The sequence below is a fragment of the Mytilus galloprovincialis genome, chromosome 7, assembly GCF_965363235.1.
Source record: "Mytilus galloprovincialis chromosome 7, xbMytGall1.hap1.1, whole genome shotgun sequence".
NCBI classification, from domain to species: Eukaryota; Metazoa; Mollusca; class Bivalvia; order Mytilida; family Mytilidae; genus Mytilus; species Mytilus galloprovincialis.
This window is the reverse complement of record NC_134844.1, coordinates 94,700,561-94,715,237: the sequence shown is the minus strand read 5'-3', so window position 1 is coordinate 94,715,237 and position 14,677 is coordinate 94,700,561. Positions and strand designations below refer to the sequence as shown.

General features: G+C 32.5%; 1 protein-coding gene across 1 annotated transcript in view; it reads left to right on the top strand.

Annotated features, from left to right (window-relative positions):
* LOC143084329 (uncharacterized) overlaps positions 1 to 14,677 on the top strand; it is a 165,412-nt gene that overhangs the window by 77,125 nt on the left and 73,610 nt on the right. The window contains exons 5-6 of the mRNA XM_076260740.1: positions 10,342 to 10,536; positions 12,894 to 13,028. Of these exons, the coding sequence (XP_076116855.1) occupies positions 10,342 to 10,536; positions 12,894 to 13,028 (330 nt within the window). The remainder of the gene's footprint in view (positions 1 to 10,341; positions 10,537 to 12,893; positions 13,029 to 14,677) is intronic.

Here is a 14,677-nt window from a genome sequence, read left to right as displayed (position 1 = left end):
AAACGGGACGATTTCAACTTCCCAATTATCAATTTCCCATTTCTCAGCAGTAACATACCCTCTGCCCCTTCGTATGGTGTTTACATATCACAATTGATACGTTATTCCCGTGCTTGTTCACACTATACGGACTTCATATACAGGAGTGTGCTCCTTACGCAGAAACTGCTCCAACAAAGTTATGAGGAGGACAGATTAAAATTGACACTCCGTAAATTTTATGGACACCATCACGATTTGGTGGATCCATACGATGTTTCGTTGACCAAACTAGCTAAGGACATTTTTACCACATGGTAGATTGTGTTTTGTCATAATGTCGTCTAATCTTTTAATTACCAAACGTGACTTATTCCCGATTGTGACTGTTTTGCCGAGTGTGAACTCGCATTACTATAAGACGTGGTACGGTACTTATCCAACCCAAATTCATGTATTTAGTTTAAATGTTTAATGTTATATTTGTAATTCTCATCGGATTTTGTCAAATGTGTTGACGTCTTTTCTATTATATTTATGTGTTATGGTAAAGAAAATTAATCACCGCCTTCATTTATCAGATTTGATTTCGTTCAAAGTAATCAGTACGATATTTTACGTTTGAAGTTAGATTCATAACAAACCTGACATAGTTTTATAATATAGTTAATTGCTACCTCAGTTTTATATTAATAAGAATTAAAATGTGCTTTGTTATCAAATGCAATATCAGTATTTAGTTCAAATATATAATCTTAAATTAATCCTAATTCTATCTTATTCATTCTTATGTGACGTCATTTTTCATTTTTTGATGCTCTGTTTTACTAATTCAAATGACGTCATTTTTTCGTCATTTTTCAGTTTCAAATAGGACGTCACTTGGCGTAGAGGTTTAAACGTATTCGGATGTGTCTATTTTTGTGTTTCAAATGTCTGGTTATGTAAATGTATTTCAGTTGTTTCCTGTAATTAGTTAATACTTCAGCTTTATCATGTACATCTTTTGAATATTCATTTTATTAAATTTACTGTTTGCAAAAGTATAAATTACTCTAAATTATAGGGATTTTCTGGTAACTTAACAGAAAACCCTTGCCGTTTTTGGCACAACCTTTTTGATCTTTTGGTCCTCGATGCTGTTCAACTTTGTACTCGTTTCGGCTTTCAAACTTTTGTATCTGTGCGTCACACATAGGTCTTGTGTGGACAAAATACACTTCTGGCGTATTAAAATTTTGAACTTGTTGCCTTTTAGTTGGCTGTTGTTCGTGTGATTCTTTATCAATTGTGTTCTCCAATTTATTTATATTGTAGTCCTGTGTTGTCATTTTGATGTTATATTTCACATGGCCATAAAAGTGCGAGGTTTGGCATGCCACAAAACCAGGTTCAACCCACCATTTTTTCCTTTAAAAATGCCCTGTACCAAGTCAGGAATATGGTCATTGTTATATTATAGTTCGTTTCTGTGTGTATTACATTATAACGTTGTGTCGTTTGTTTTCTCTTATTTTTGAGTGTAAATTCACATTGCGATAAGACGTGTCACGGTACTTGTCTATCCCAAATTCATGTATTTGGTTTTGATGTTATATATATATGTTATATTTGTTATTCTCGTGGGATTTTGTCTATATGTGTTACATTTTAGTGTTATGTCGTTGTTCTCCTCTTATATTTAATGCGTTTCCCTCGGTTTTAGTTTGTTATCCCGATTTTGTTTTTTGTCCATGGATTTATGAGTTTTGAACAGCGGTATACTACTGTTGCCTTTATTTAATCATTTCTACTTTAAACGGAAACAATCATATCCAAAAACTATTTTTATAATTTCATCTAACATCATTATTCATCAAAACATTCACAGATTATCTTTCAAATAACAGTAATTATTATTTTTATTTATTTATTCATTTTGACAGACATTTCCATTTTTTATATGGAATCTGCCTTATCTTCATCATCTTATATTTAAAATCTTTGTAAAAACAATTGCAAAGATAATAACATTTTTAGAGTTAACAATGTTTAAACATACGAAAACAATAATATATAATAACAAAAGTCATTTATCGGTACGATTAAAACAACATGAACACACAATTTTAGGGGAAACAAGTTCCATTTCAGGGAACCGACATTTGGCACACTATTGTTATTGTTCGTTTCTTTTTAAGTCACAAAACGGAGTTTATGTTTTGTCCCATATCTTCTTCTTCTTCTTCTTCTTCTTCTTCTTCTTCTTCTTCTTCTTCTTCTTCTTCTTCTTCTTCTTCTTCTTCTTCTTCTTCTTCTTCTTCTTCTTCTTCTTCTTTTGCACACTATTGTTATTGTTCGTTTCTTTTTAAGTCACTAAAACGGAGTTTATGTCTTCTTCTTCTTCTTCTTCTTCTTCTTCTTCTTCTTCTTCTTCTTCTTCTTCTTCTTCTTCTTCTTCTTCTTCTTCTTCATCATCATCATAAGTTACAACAGTAATTATCAGTTTTCAGTCAAAGAGTCCATTATTTTGATGATATCATCTTCAGTGTAAGTGTTGTTGGGATCAGTGGGAATCTTCACAGCGTTAGATTTTTCATGACCTAAAATATTGAAATAGAAAAAAACAATTCTGATCAGAATTATTAGCTTGATGATGATAGTAAACTAAACGGATTTATGTATTTATTCTGTTTGAACACCAAAAAAAATAAGTAAAAATGTAGCAGTTCCAAACGTTCATCCTAAAATTAAAAGTTTTTTTTGTGTACTTTTTATTTGCTACTGGACGTAGAACAAACAACAATCAACCAATCAATCTATTATGTATGATATCTACCTTGTTTGTGAAACTGGTGCATTCTGATTTCATGTATAACATTTGTCCACATTCTCATTCTCATGTCACTGCTAAGTTTGATCTGAATTTATATTAGTCATCACCTAAGCATTTTTGGCTTCAAATTAGTTCACGACATTATTGAACTTTTTAACATAAAATATGTCTTTAACCAGAATTTCAGTTTTTTTTCATTTGTAAAATTACGATGTAAAATGGATGTTGGATGTACTGATTGATATTTTAGTCTGAGATGCATGATTTTTTATTAGTTGTTATTGGCTTTAAACTAGCTGTCAGTAACTGCGAGTACTCTCAGATCTGTACTTAATGTCTTTTTGTTGTCGGGATGAATAAGTATATTTCACGTCCACACGATCTGATGAGTTAAGCCCTTTTCAACTGATTTTTATAGTTTGTTCTTATGTGGTACTTTTGCACCACTGTCCCAGGTTAGGGGAGGATTGGTGCGCCTTCAAACTAATTTAACCCCGCCACATTCTGTATGTGCCTGTCCCAAATCAGGAACCTGTAATTCAGTGGTTGTCGTTTGTTGCTGTATATATTATTTGTTTTTCGTTATTTATTTGGTACATAAATCAGGCTGTTATTTTTCTCGTTTGAATTGTTTTACATTTGTCATTTCCGGGCCTTTTATAGCTATGCTAGACTATGCGGTATTGGTTTTACTCACTGTTAACAGCCGTACGGTGACCTATAGTTGTTAGTATTCAACGATATCTTTCAAATTTAATAAGCTTTTGTACTTTTTCCTTATGGCCCAGTTGATATGTTGCTATAGGTTGAACCTGATCTCTAAGCTGTTCAAATCAGCTTGTACCTTTATGATGTTAAGCACCCATCGAGATATTCTTTACAGCCATGACAACAAACCGTAAATAAACTCATCATGGTTACCAGGAATGAAATTTTGTATTTGCGCCAGACGCACGTTTTGTTCACAAAAGACTCATCAGTGACGCTGGAATAAAAAGGTTAAGTGGAGTGTCCTTTACAAATGTATTAGCAGCTATATTTCTGTCATGTGGATGGATTTTTATGAAAGCATCTTTATTTTCCAATTTCTCATTCATTTTTAGCTTTCAAATTCTTTCCTGTATCCGTGCAACATTATTTTGTAACTTTGTACCACTGATCTTTTTCTTCTAATGCTACAACAGTGGTGTACAGGGAATTTTTCCTCCAACCGTATCATGCATCTGTTAAGATATTGATTCCAATTAGAAAATCACATGAACATTGTGACATAGGAAATTTAAGGGAAAGTGCACGAATTCGAAAATCGTCTATACGACCAAAAGACCACAAAAGAATAGCCAAATCCATCTGAGGTCAACTTTGCGTGAGTGAGTTGGAAATTTAGTTTTTAACAATTTCTATAACGGAAAATTATGTTATAAATCATTTCAGTACCGAAACAGTGACTACTGAGCTGAAAGAAAAGCAGTTAAGATCCTGTGATTCGCCAAAAACTAATGATTTGGAATGTATGACGACGACCACCATAAATAAGAATGTGATTTTGCATTCGTACACATCAGCCTGAAGGATGATTAATGTCCTTTCATTGTTCTTTCATCACTTTCAGCTTTCCATTACCAATACGTATATGTGTTTCAAATACCTCTCAATAGGAAGTTTTTGCAGTAACAAAAAGTCCTTGGCCAGCCTGGTGTCCCTTTTCATTATAATTAGATGAGAAGGAATTTCTTTAGAACGGTCATTTGCAAGATTTTTATTTAAAAACAAAACTATTTTACATGCTTATTTAAATTTAAAGCTGATGTGTAACTTCAACTTGCTGAAGTTTTCCCAGAATTCTTTTTTTTTGCCACTAAATCACTCATAAATCTTTTGAGTACGAATATCGTACTCACAGTATGAAATCAACCGATCAAATGAATAGAATTTGTTTTCGAGTACAAAGGAGTTTGTTCACTAACTTAATATTAATAAACTCATCATAGATACCCGAATTAAACTTTTGTACGCCGGACGCGTGTTTTGTCTACAAAGGACGACTCAGTTTTGACCGTTAAAATCTGATTTTTTTTTACGTGCGATAATGTTATTAAGATTTGATAAAAGCATGTGTTGAAGTGCTGAATACTTTCAGTTAAATAAGATTTTCACCGAGTCTTTAGTGATGTGTTTGTTGTGACGTCATAAATGTAGGTGAATTTCATTAAAACCAGTTTATTGAATAATTTGGCAAAATTTACGACATATTTCTGGTAGATAAAAAATGCCCAACGCCTCGGCCACAAATACTTGTGATGAAATTCTCTTTATATGCCATATTCTTTACTTTTCAACCAAAATTTCAATAGGCGAGAGGTGGCGTTATAAATGAAATCATGAAAATAGGTCGAAAAAGACAGTCTTTGCGCGCAACCACAGGCCCACCAGCCCAGGCTGGTAAAATTTCTTTTAGGCCTATAAAAATCATCTCCTCAGGCCAATATAATCTAACTAAAATGTTCTTGAAATTCAGCTGCGGGCCTTTAGATTCAAAAGTCTATTGTGAAGACTGAAAGGGGACACATTTCAAGAAACATGGACTAACATGGAGTCTATTCCTAGTTATTATTATTATTATTAGGCCTTTCACATATCCTGTGGAAAATCATTTTGATTTTATTCTGATTTTTTTTTCGTCCGCCACTTTTTGATGTTGAGAATATTTTTTTGTTTCCCAAGATATCGAGAAGATTTTTGGCACATGATATCGATCAATAAAAACACTTTCACAGTTGTTGACCCTGTGTAACCGTACTCTTTCTCCTGTGAAAGTCATATCACTATACAATTTTTTTCTTGTTCTTTCTACTCCTTTGCAACCGTAAAAGAAATCGACAAATTTAATTTTCAAAATTGCTCATTATATCCTCAGGATGCTCTGTTCAATTTTGACCCAAGCATTACGGAGACTCCAAATGAGAGTTATTTATGTATTTCACATAGTGATATAAATGTAAATCGTGAACTGTAAAGTTATACAGACCCAGGGTATTTTGATTTTTTGTCTTTGGTCCACCAAAAGAAATGTTAAGGTCAAGATCAAAGTTAAAGGTAAAGGTCATGATCTAAATTTTAACTTTTGATTGGTTTCGCTTTTCCTCACAAACTGTAATAAATAATGACGGGAATTTTTACCAAATTGTTCGCTGTGACATGTTCTAGTTTTAACACTTTGGTCGAAAGAGTGCCGTGCCTTTTGATAGGAGTTTTCTTCCCTGGAAAGTTTAAAATAAGTTGTATGGAAATATTAATCATTAACCATATATAGTACAGATAAAGGCAACAGTAGTATACCGCTGTTCGAAAGTCATAAATCGATTAAGAGAAAACAAATCGGAGACATAGACCTAGGGTATATTGATTTGAAACCCTCCATTTATGGCCCTGAAATTGAGGTCAATGTCAAATGAAAATTTGACTTTTTGAATTTTGATCTTTGCTATAACTTCATACTGGTTCTTGGTAAAGCCATATGATGATTTGCATTCGGTTTGGAAAAATATAACCTTGAAAAATGTCAATCGAAAGTGATCTTAAGTAAACTGGAAATTGCAATTCTTGCGATTCTCTCACGGAAAAGTACATAGAAACCATATATTTGTTTAATCGGCATGGATAAACCTATCATTTGAGACCGGACGTGACCTTCTGAAAACCGGAAGTATCAAATTATCTCTCTTAATTTTGGCAAAGGTATATCGAAACCATATATTTTATGGGATCAGTGTGAATAAAGCTATTTTATTAGACCAGAAATGAAATGTTCTTAACTGGAAGTAGCAAATTATCTACCTTATTTCAGACAAAAAACATATAAATCATACATTTTTGAAATCAGTACATGAAACCTATGATTTAACCCCATTAGTAACTTAGAATAAACCGGAAGTAAATTCTTATCAATGATTTAAAAATTCAATGGTGATAAGACCTTCAATAGTTATCTGAACTAATGGCTTTTAATTCTTATATGATTTGCATATCTACAAATAATTGAATGTGATTTGTCCTTATTTAGGCTTGTGAGATAACCAATCAAGTAAACACATCAATAACCTCAAGGGAAAATGTGTTTAAATCTATAATATATCCCTACACCAAAGGACAATGGATATTTTATTCCCTTTTTACATCCTGAAAATAGAAAATTCATTTCCATGAATTTTTTCTTCTCCGCATGCTTTTTCTAAATAAACATGACGTATAGGCGACACATCAATAACTAATGATTCATCGATGTATATGTTTTTTTCTTTTTTGATTTTACATCTGAATTAAGTTTGATAATAGAGTTAAATAAACCGTGCGTAACGTCACACAAGATAATTATATATAGTCCGATGTTTAAGATGGATTTGACATGATTCTCAGAGGGGAATGTTTAAGTTTTGTTCAATATCATGTAGGATAGTCTCACCCAATAAAATATTGATGTAGCTATCAATATTAACATACAGTGGAATAATACAAAAAAAGTTTTGACTATGATTCTAATTGTGAGTGAAATAGTGAAATGTATTTGAAGGCAGATGATATGACAAGGGTCCTAAGAAAGCAACGATATGACTGGCACAAGAGAGAAATTATGTGAAAGTGTGTTGGTCATTGGTTTCACTTTTGGATTCTGCACATCGGACACATATGGGAATACTATCTGTATTCTGCAGCATTATGACGATGAGAAGATGTGGTATGATTGCCTATGACAACAAACCACCGGAGACCTAATAACGTGGATGTAAAAAGAATTTATTGTGCATACCGTATATAAAAATACATGAAGAGATGAAGTGTGATTGCCAATGAGAAAAATCCATACCGTATAGTCGGCTTATAAAAGGTCACGACATGACAAATATGAAATAATTCAATTGAGAAAACTTACTGCCTAACTCATAACAAAACAATTAACGAAAAACAAATATGATAAACATGAACCAACGACAACAACAGAACTACAGGCTCCTGACCTGGGACAGGTACATAAAGAATGTTGCGGGGTTAAACATGTTTGTGAGCGCTCAACCCTTCCCTAACCTAGGACAATGGTGTAGCAGCACAACATAAGAACAAACTATAAAAATCAGTTGAAAAAGGCTTAACTCATCAGATCAATACAAAGCATTAAAAACATCAATTATAAACATATATACGGACGTGGCAGGGTATTTATCCATCCCTCATCCTAAACAACAAAGGGGACACTAAGTACAGATCTGAGAGTACTTCCTGACTTGTGTAGAAAATGTTCGATTAAACCTGGTTTTATAGCTAGCTAAACCTCTCACTTGTATGACAGTCGCATTGAATTCCATTATATTGACAACTGTGTGTGAGCAAAAAAAACCCAGACATAATAGGTCAAAACGTCAAAAATTGGAGTACAGCATTCAACATTGTAATTTAATCTTAATCACTATAAAAAAAAATAACTGTTTCAACAAAGAAACACAAAATGGCATATAGACAAAGTACATAAGCAAAAATGAAAGACAAGATTCAAAATTGACCATAGCACAATAACACACTGGCGGGATGTATAAGTACCTAACTACGTCATGCGTATATTCAAAAAATGACAAGGACAAATAATTTGAAACTTTAACACGTAATTAATATGATTAACAACGTCAGTACCTAAATCTATACCTGAAGACCATCAAGTAATATGTGTTAAGTTGATACGGAATATTTATCAACAAGGTCTTGGTATCTTCCGATGAACTTTTTCAGAAAAAGGACGAGACGTTCTTTGACATAACATTGGCTCATCAGCTTTCTGCTCAGACACTTGTGACGTTTTGTAAAGTCTGAGTATCAGCTGCAAGCTCTTGAATACCGAAAACTATTAGTATGATTTGAATTCATGGATAACTAAATCAATATTTATACCAATATACACAATATTCAAAGATCTAATTACAGTGTTGAATTGATAACCTGTTATAATTTTATTTAAAGGATTGAAAAGTTTACCCGGATCGTATATAAATTCCAGGGCTCGGTTAACAACATCACCGTAAAATTTAGGATGTGCTGTTCCGTCTGAAACAAGTTTTTTACAGGTACAGCCAAACTTGCAAACCAAATCTTTGTGTCTATGAAAGAATTTAGTAAAGATTTTAAGTAAGTTGTGGTAACGAAATCCCTGACTTAATTATTTACCAGTAATACATAGATCGTGTAGATTACGCTAATTGAAATCCGAAACGTCACTACAGACACGGTCATAACGAACGAGTTGGGATATATAAACACCGTAAGATGATGCCAGAGGAACATCACCGTCCAAAAAATGAAAATTAATAATAGGGAAAGAAAAATTATCCCTTTTGTCGTAAATTTTTGTGTAGAGTTTCTGGTGTAAAACTGAAATATCTAAATCTTGGAAAGAAATGTATTGCTATTAATATTTGATTTATTTAAAGTAAGTTGCTGTAGGTAAATTTCGGCAGTATATTTAGAGAATTCTTGATTATTTAACGAAAAAATAACATCAGGATAACTGTAAGTGTTGTTGAATTTATCAATTAAATGGAATTACTGAGTTTGGCCATAAACTGTGATTCATAACAGTACAGGAACAAGTCTGCTTTAAAGGGGCACAATTGGTGCCAAAAGGAATACCTACATTCTGTCGATGAAATTTTATTTATGTTGTGTCTTGTGTATTGTTGTTTATCTGTTGGTCTTTTTCTTTTATAGCCATGGCACTGTCAATTTTTTTTTCGACTTATGTCCCTTTTGTATCTTTCACCTCTTGTTTCCAGAGATTTTGTTTGTTTGAATAAGTGGTTTTTACAAAGTTTGATTTAACCCTTCCTAAAACAACATATTTTTTTTCAAAGTGGTCATTCTTTAAAGATGCTTGTGGATCATGGTTATTTTTATTAAAATGAATAATGGGAGTTCTGAAATAAATGTATGCAACGTTTTACTAAAATGTTTGTAATTTATATCAGTTTGAATTGATACGGGAATAACTTTCCCGTGCGTTTGAATAGACTTGTAGTTGACACTCTGGTCTGGACTTTTTATTCCCTTCTTAACAAGGTAACAGTCCGCAGGGAGAAATGTCACCCTACCAGAACACATTATTCTGACCCCGACGAGTCATTGCTATTATTCCGTAATGCCGCGTGATTAGTGGAAAAAAGCATCAGATACAAATTTCCTAGTCTTTGGTTTGCAACAGCCGCGAATCGAACTCGTGATCATAATCGTGTGGGAACGTGCTTAAGCTCTTCATATTGTAATACGTGAAAAACTGGCTTACCGACCTGGTTTTTAGAAAAGCTTTTATTTTTAAGACTACATTTCAATTTACCCGAGGGGATCACTTATGTGGCAGCAATCAATTATTGCTTAGTCATTGTATATTTTGAATGCAGTTCAAAATGTTTGGTGATCTATTGACTTGAAGTTGTCTTTTTTAGTTTTCGCCATGTTGTTATACGTCCTTCTTTGAGGTGTTGTTTCTAACTAGCAACTTTCTTTTACAGGTCCGTTTAGATTAGTTACAGTCGAAGTCCTTTCCGGATCAAAAGTATTATTTTGTGACATTACTCCCGTGGAAAAACACGTTTACCGTATAGCAACTTGTGCTAGCAATGCAGTAGGAAAAGAAGTGAGGATTAGCACCGGCTACAGGTTTATTCTGTGTGAAGTAGATATTGATGGGACATTAGCCAATCCATGTAAGACAGATTTTATTTTGCCACATCTTTTTTTCTATTTCGAAGAAATCAGAAAGAGGAGACAATAAATAAATCCTTGAAAACCTTCTATTTCCTAAAGTAGCGAGTCGCTATAATAGATGTACCAAATACATTTTTATCAAATAATTTACTCTTCTATGTAGACATTTAAAAAAAGACAAGTTCGATAAAATCATAAGACGGATTGTTAATTTTTCCCTCATCTTGTGAGCTATTCTTATCACCTGGCGTCCGTACTCCGTCGTCCGTCAACCGTTAACTTTTCAAAAATCTTCTCAGAAACTCCTTTGTGAATAAAATCTCAAAATAAGTCCGATGATCCCGCCTGCAAACTAACATGGCCACGGAGACTAAAAATGGAAATCCGAGACAATATGGAACTAGTGACTATTATTTTGAACGTTATAGTTACAGAAAATCTGACAGGGGAAATATTAATATTAAGAATGTCAAGATCTACATATTGTCTATTTTGACCGGAATTGTCAAACAACTCCGTATAATTATGAGTTATTGTTCTTTGATGACGATATTTATCATTGTTTGTAGTTTTTGACTTTTGTCTTAAAAACAATTATAGAAAGAGAAAAACATAGGTAGCAGAAACTATCAACAACAAAAAAAGATTTACAGATAGATCAACATGACAGAAATTGTCAACATATTTCTTATTTGGGCTTAATTTTGCCCCTAAAGAACGATTTGTACCAAATTTAATGTTTTTGCCTATTATCTTGAAATCTTATAAAATATGATAGGTAGAGAGAATCTTTAACAACAAAAATTATCAGCAATCTATCAATCTATAAAAAAGCCCGAAATGGTCTGTCGACTCTGAACAGGAGTTTTCTCTTAATTGATGATTTTACTCATTTTTAAGATAAACTGTACACAGCAAAAACAAGGACTCCACATAAATCGTCCAACAATTGTTATTGTATAAGTTATTACCCTTAAATGACGATTTTAATCACTTTTTTTTGTTTTGATCAAAAGAAAGAAACTGTAAAGGAAAAGAAATTTCAGTTATGAATTATATAATAGTCTATAATGTTGAACAGTGGCAATTGTTAAAGATGCGAATTGTTATTGATCAAGGTGAGCGATACACGCTGTTTAGAGCCTCTAGTTATATGTATGTTTAGAAATGAAATGAAAACGACATTTCCGAGATAATGGCCGTTTTAACGTGGATGTGAAGAAATTTGTTTCACGTGACATTTTTCTAGGCATCTGCCTGGCCTTGCGGTCATAAAAATTTCTAGTACGATAATTGTACTCAGACTCTGAAATCAACCAATCAAAACACTGGATTTGTTGTTTCGAGCACAGATTTTGAACTCCGAGTACTCAGTAAAGTTTAATGAACGAGAGCCCTGGTCTTTCTCATAGGTAATTCATAGGTGATTCAGAAAACGGGTTGTTTTTGTCAAATTTCCACTTGTAATAATCGACCAATTTCCTACAGTCGACTCTCGTTGTCTCTAACTCAGTTGACTCGAAATTTCGGTTGAGTCGAAGTTTTCTCGAGGTCCCGAACTTTGTTTCATATAAATATAAATGTATTCTGACTCCTGATGAGTCGAAATTGGATGAGTCGAAATTCGGTTGACTCGAACTAAATTTACGGTCCCAAGGTTAACAAATGCATTCAAAATTCATTATTTATCTCAAACTAATACACTTCATGACCTTGGAGATTTAAATGAATGAAGAGTTAATCTGACAATACACGTATAATTAAATATTTGGTCACTTACCCGTTACCATATTATCGATTTATGAGATTCCTTTTCCACGAGTGTTGTACGTAAGATTATTTTGATCACTGTGATACATTGTTATAGTTCATGAAGAATTATTTAAAATGTTTAAAAACAATTAACCGTAATCATACACTAATGAGCTTGGTTGCGTATAAAGTAGGGATTAAAACTTCCAAACACATTCAAATTTGGCGCCGTTTAATGAAAAAAAAAAAAAAAAAAAAAAAATACCGATCTCCAGGGAAAATTCAAAACGGAAAAATAAATGATAAAGACAACAGTCAGGGAAATTAACTCTTTGAATTACTGCAGTTTTTGACAACACTTGTAATGAACATATATAAAAAAAGTTAGTTACACCGATCCTAATTCTTGCATTTCACGTTAAAAGTCGAACTGTTTCAGGCGTATTGCTATTACAGTTCTAAAAAATACCGAACGCTAAATGAAATGGTAGTTATCTCTTATTTTAAAGTTTTGAGAGCCCTACGCTTTAGCCTTCATTTTAGTGTTTTTAGTTGATTAACCAATGTTTGTGCAAATTTTTTTATCGAATATGTTTGTTGACAGATAAAGCAAACTGTTTGACGGACATTAAACCTGAAGAGTGTATCACTCCGCTGAATTGTTCGGTAGATGGTTTTTGTGATTGTGAATCGCCAGCAACCCAGTTTTACGCAAGAAAAAGTAACACTTGCATTGAAAGTAGGTATTTATAGTAAATGACTTGAGAGGTTGAGGGCCAAATGGCAGTTTATTGACCGGTCGGTCCATAACCTGTCATTTGTTCTGAAGTGGCATGAGCTATATGTTATGTTATTCTGAATATAACATTGTTCAAAAAGTTCTACAAAGTTGATCAAACGCATTCATGTGTTTCAATATTATAACTACTGTTCAATGAAAAATCACAATAAAAATCTTAACGGCAATTGTTGTATGTTGAAACATAAGAAGAAATAAGAGAAATTCCAACATACTGATATAATTTGTGACTATAATATCTTTCTTGTCAATATTACTAAAATTAAATTTTGAATACTTTGTTTATGTTTTAAAATTCATGACGTTTGATATTACAACCAAATGCCTGCTGTCTGGGTCTATATATAATATATGACCTTGAGGATGGTCTAAAGTAAAATAGGAAAAACAGGCGTACCTATATGTGAGGCACGATACAACACTTTTTTCAAATATTGTTAGGGATGGGGAAAAGTGTAAAAACGATGGATTGTTTATTATGTTTGAAATACTCTTTTATTGCATGAACCCCGAGTACAACTCTGCTTAGAAAATAATCAATAAAATCCAACAAATGATAAAAAAAGGTTTGTGACTGTCTTTTTTTTAAACACGTTGTTTATGGATTAACGGATGCTCAAAAAATCAATAGATACCTCGGATAATAAGTTTCCGATGTAAATAAACTCATAGATATCAGGATTTAAACGGTACGCCAGAAGTACGTTTCGCCTACAAAACAATCATCAGTGACGCTCGAATAAAAAAATGTGAAAAATGCCAAAAAAGTACGAAGTTGAAGAGCATTTAGGAATCAAATTAAATACTATTCATTACATGGACAGTCATTCCTGATAAAGCATATTATGTTATCCAAAATATCTATTTTTTGGTATTTATCATAAACAATTCATATTTTTGGTGTTTCACGCTTTGTAGACATATATGTTCAACTATGTATGATATTACTATTCATGGAAAATTAATTCTACCATCTTTAGAAATAGGAACAAAAGCGAAGATCGTCGAGCTTTTCTCCTATTTTGTAGCGAGAATAAATACATTTTGACAATGTTCTTATATTGCTTTTATTCTACAATTTAACATTGACGCTTTGATAGAGAAGCAGGAAAATATATCTGTATATTATGCAATTCAAATAGATACTTATTTGTAGAGAGTTATTTGTTCCAAATATGGCTGATTGCAAGACAAATTGTATTCATTTATTGTGTACTGTATCGTTTGTTTAAATGAGTATCTAGAAAACACAAACCCTTAAAAATGTAAAGATGAAAGAAAAGCGTGCGTATTCAAAACTAAAAGCTTTTTTGATCATACATAATTTTGATTTTCGTGGTTTGTGAAGTGATCAGTTGACAATTGAGGTGTTTATACGTTCAAATATCTGATTTAAAATTAACAAAATAAATTAGATATGTCTTCTTTACAGTAAGAATTAATAAAAAAGAATGATTGTCCATAATACATATGAGTTACAGATAACAATGTAGACTTTACATAGATAAATTCAGCCGTATAAGAAAAGCAAAATGAGAATGTTTGCCTTTTTGTGCTACTTTGTTACATTTGTTGTTTATGTAGTGATA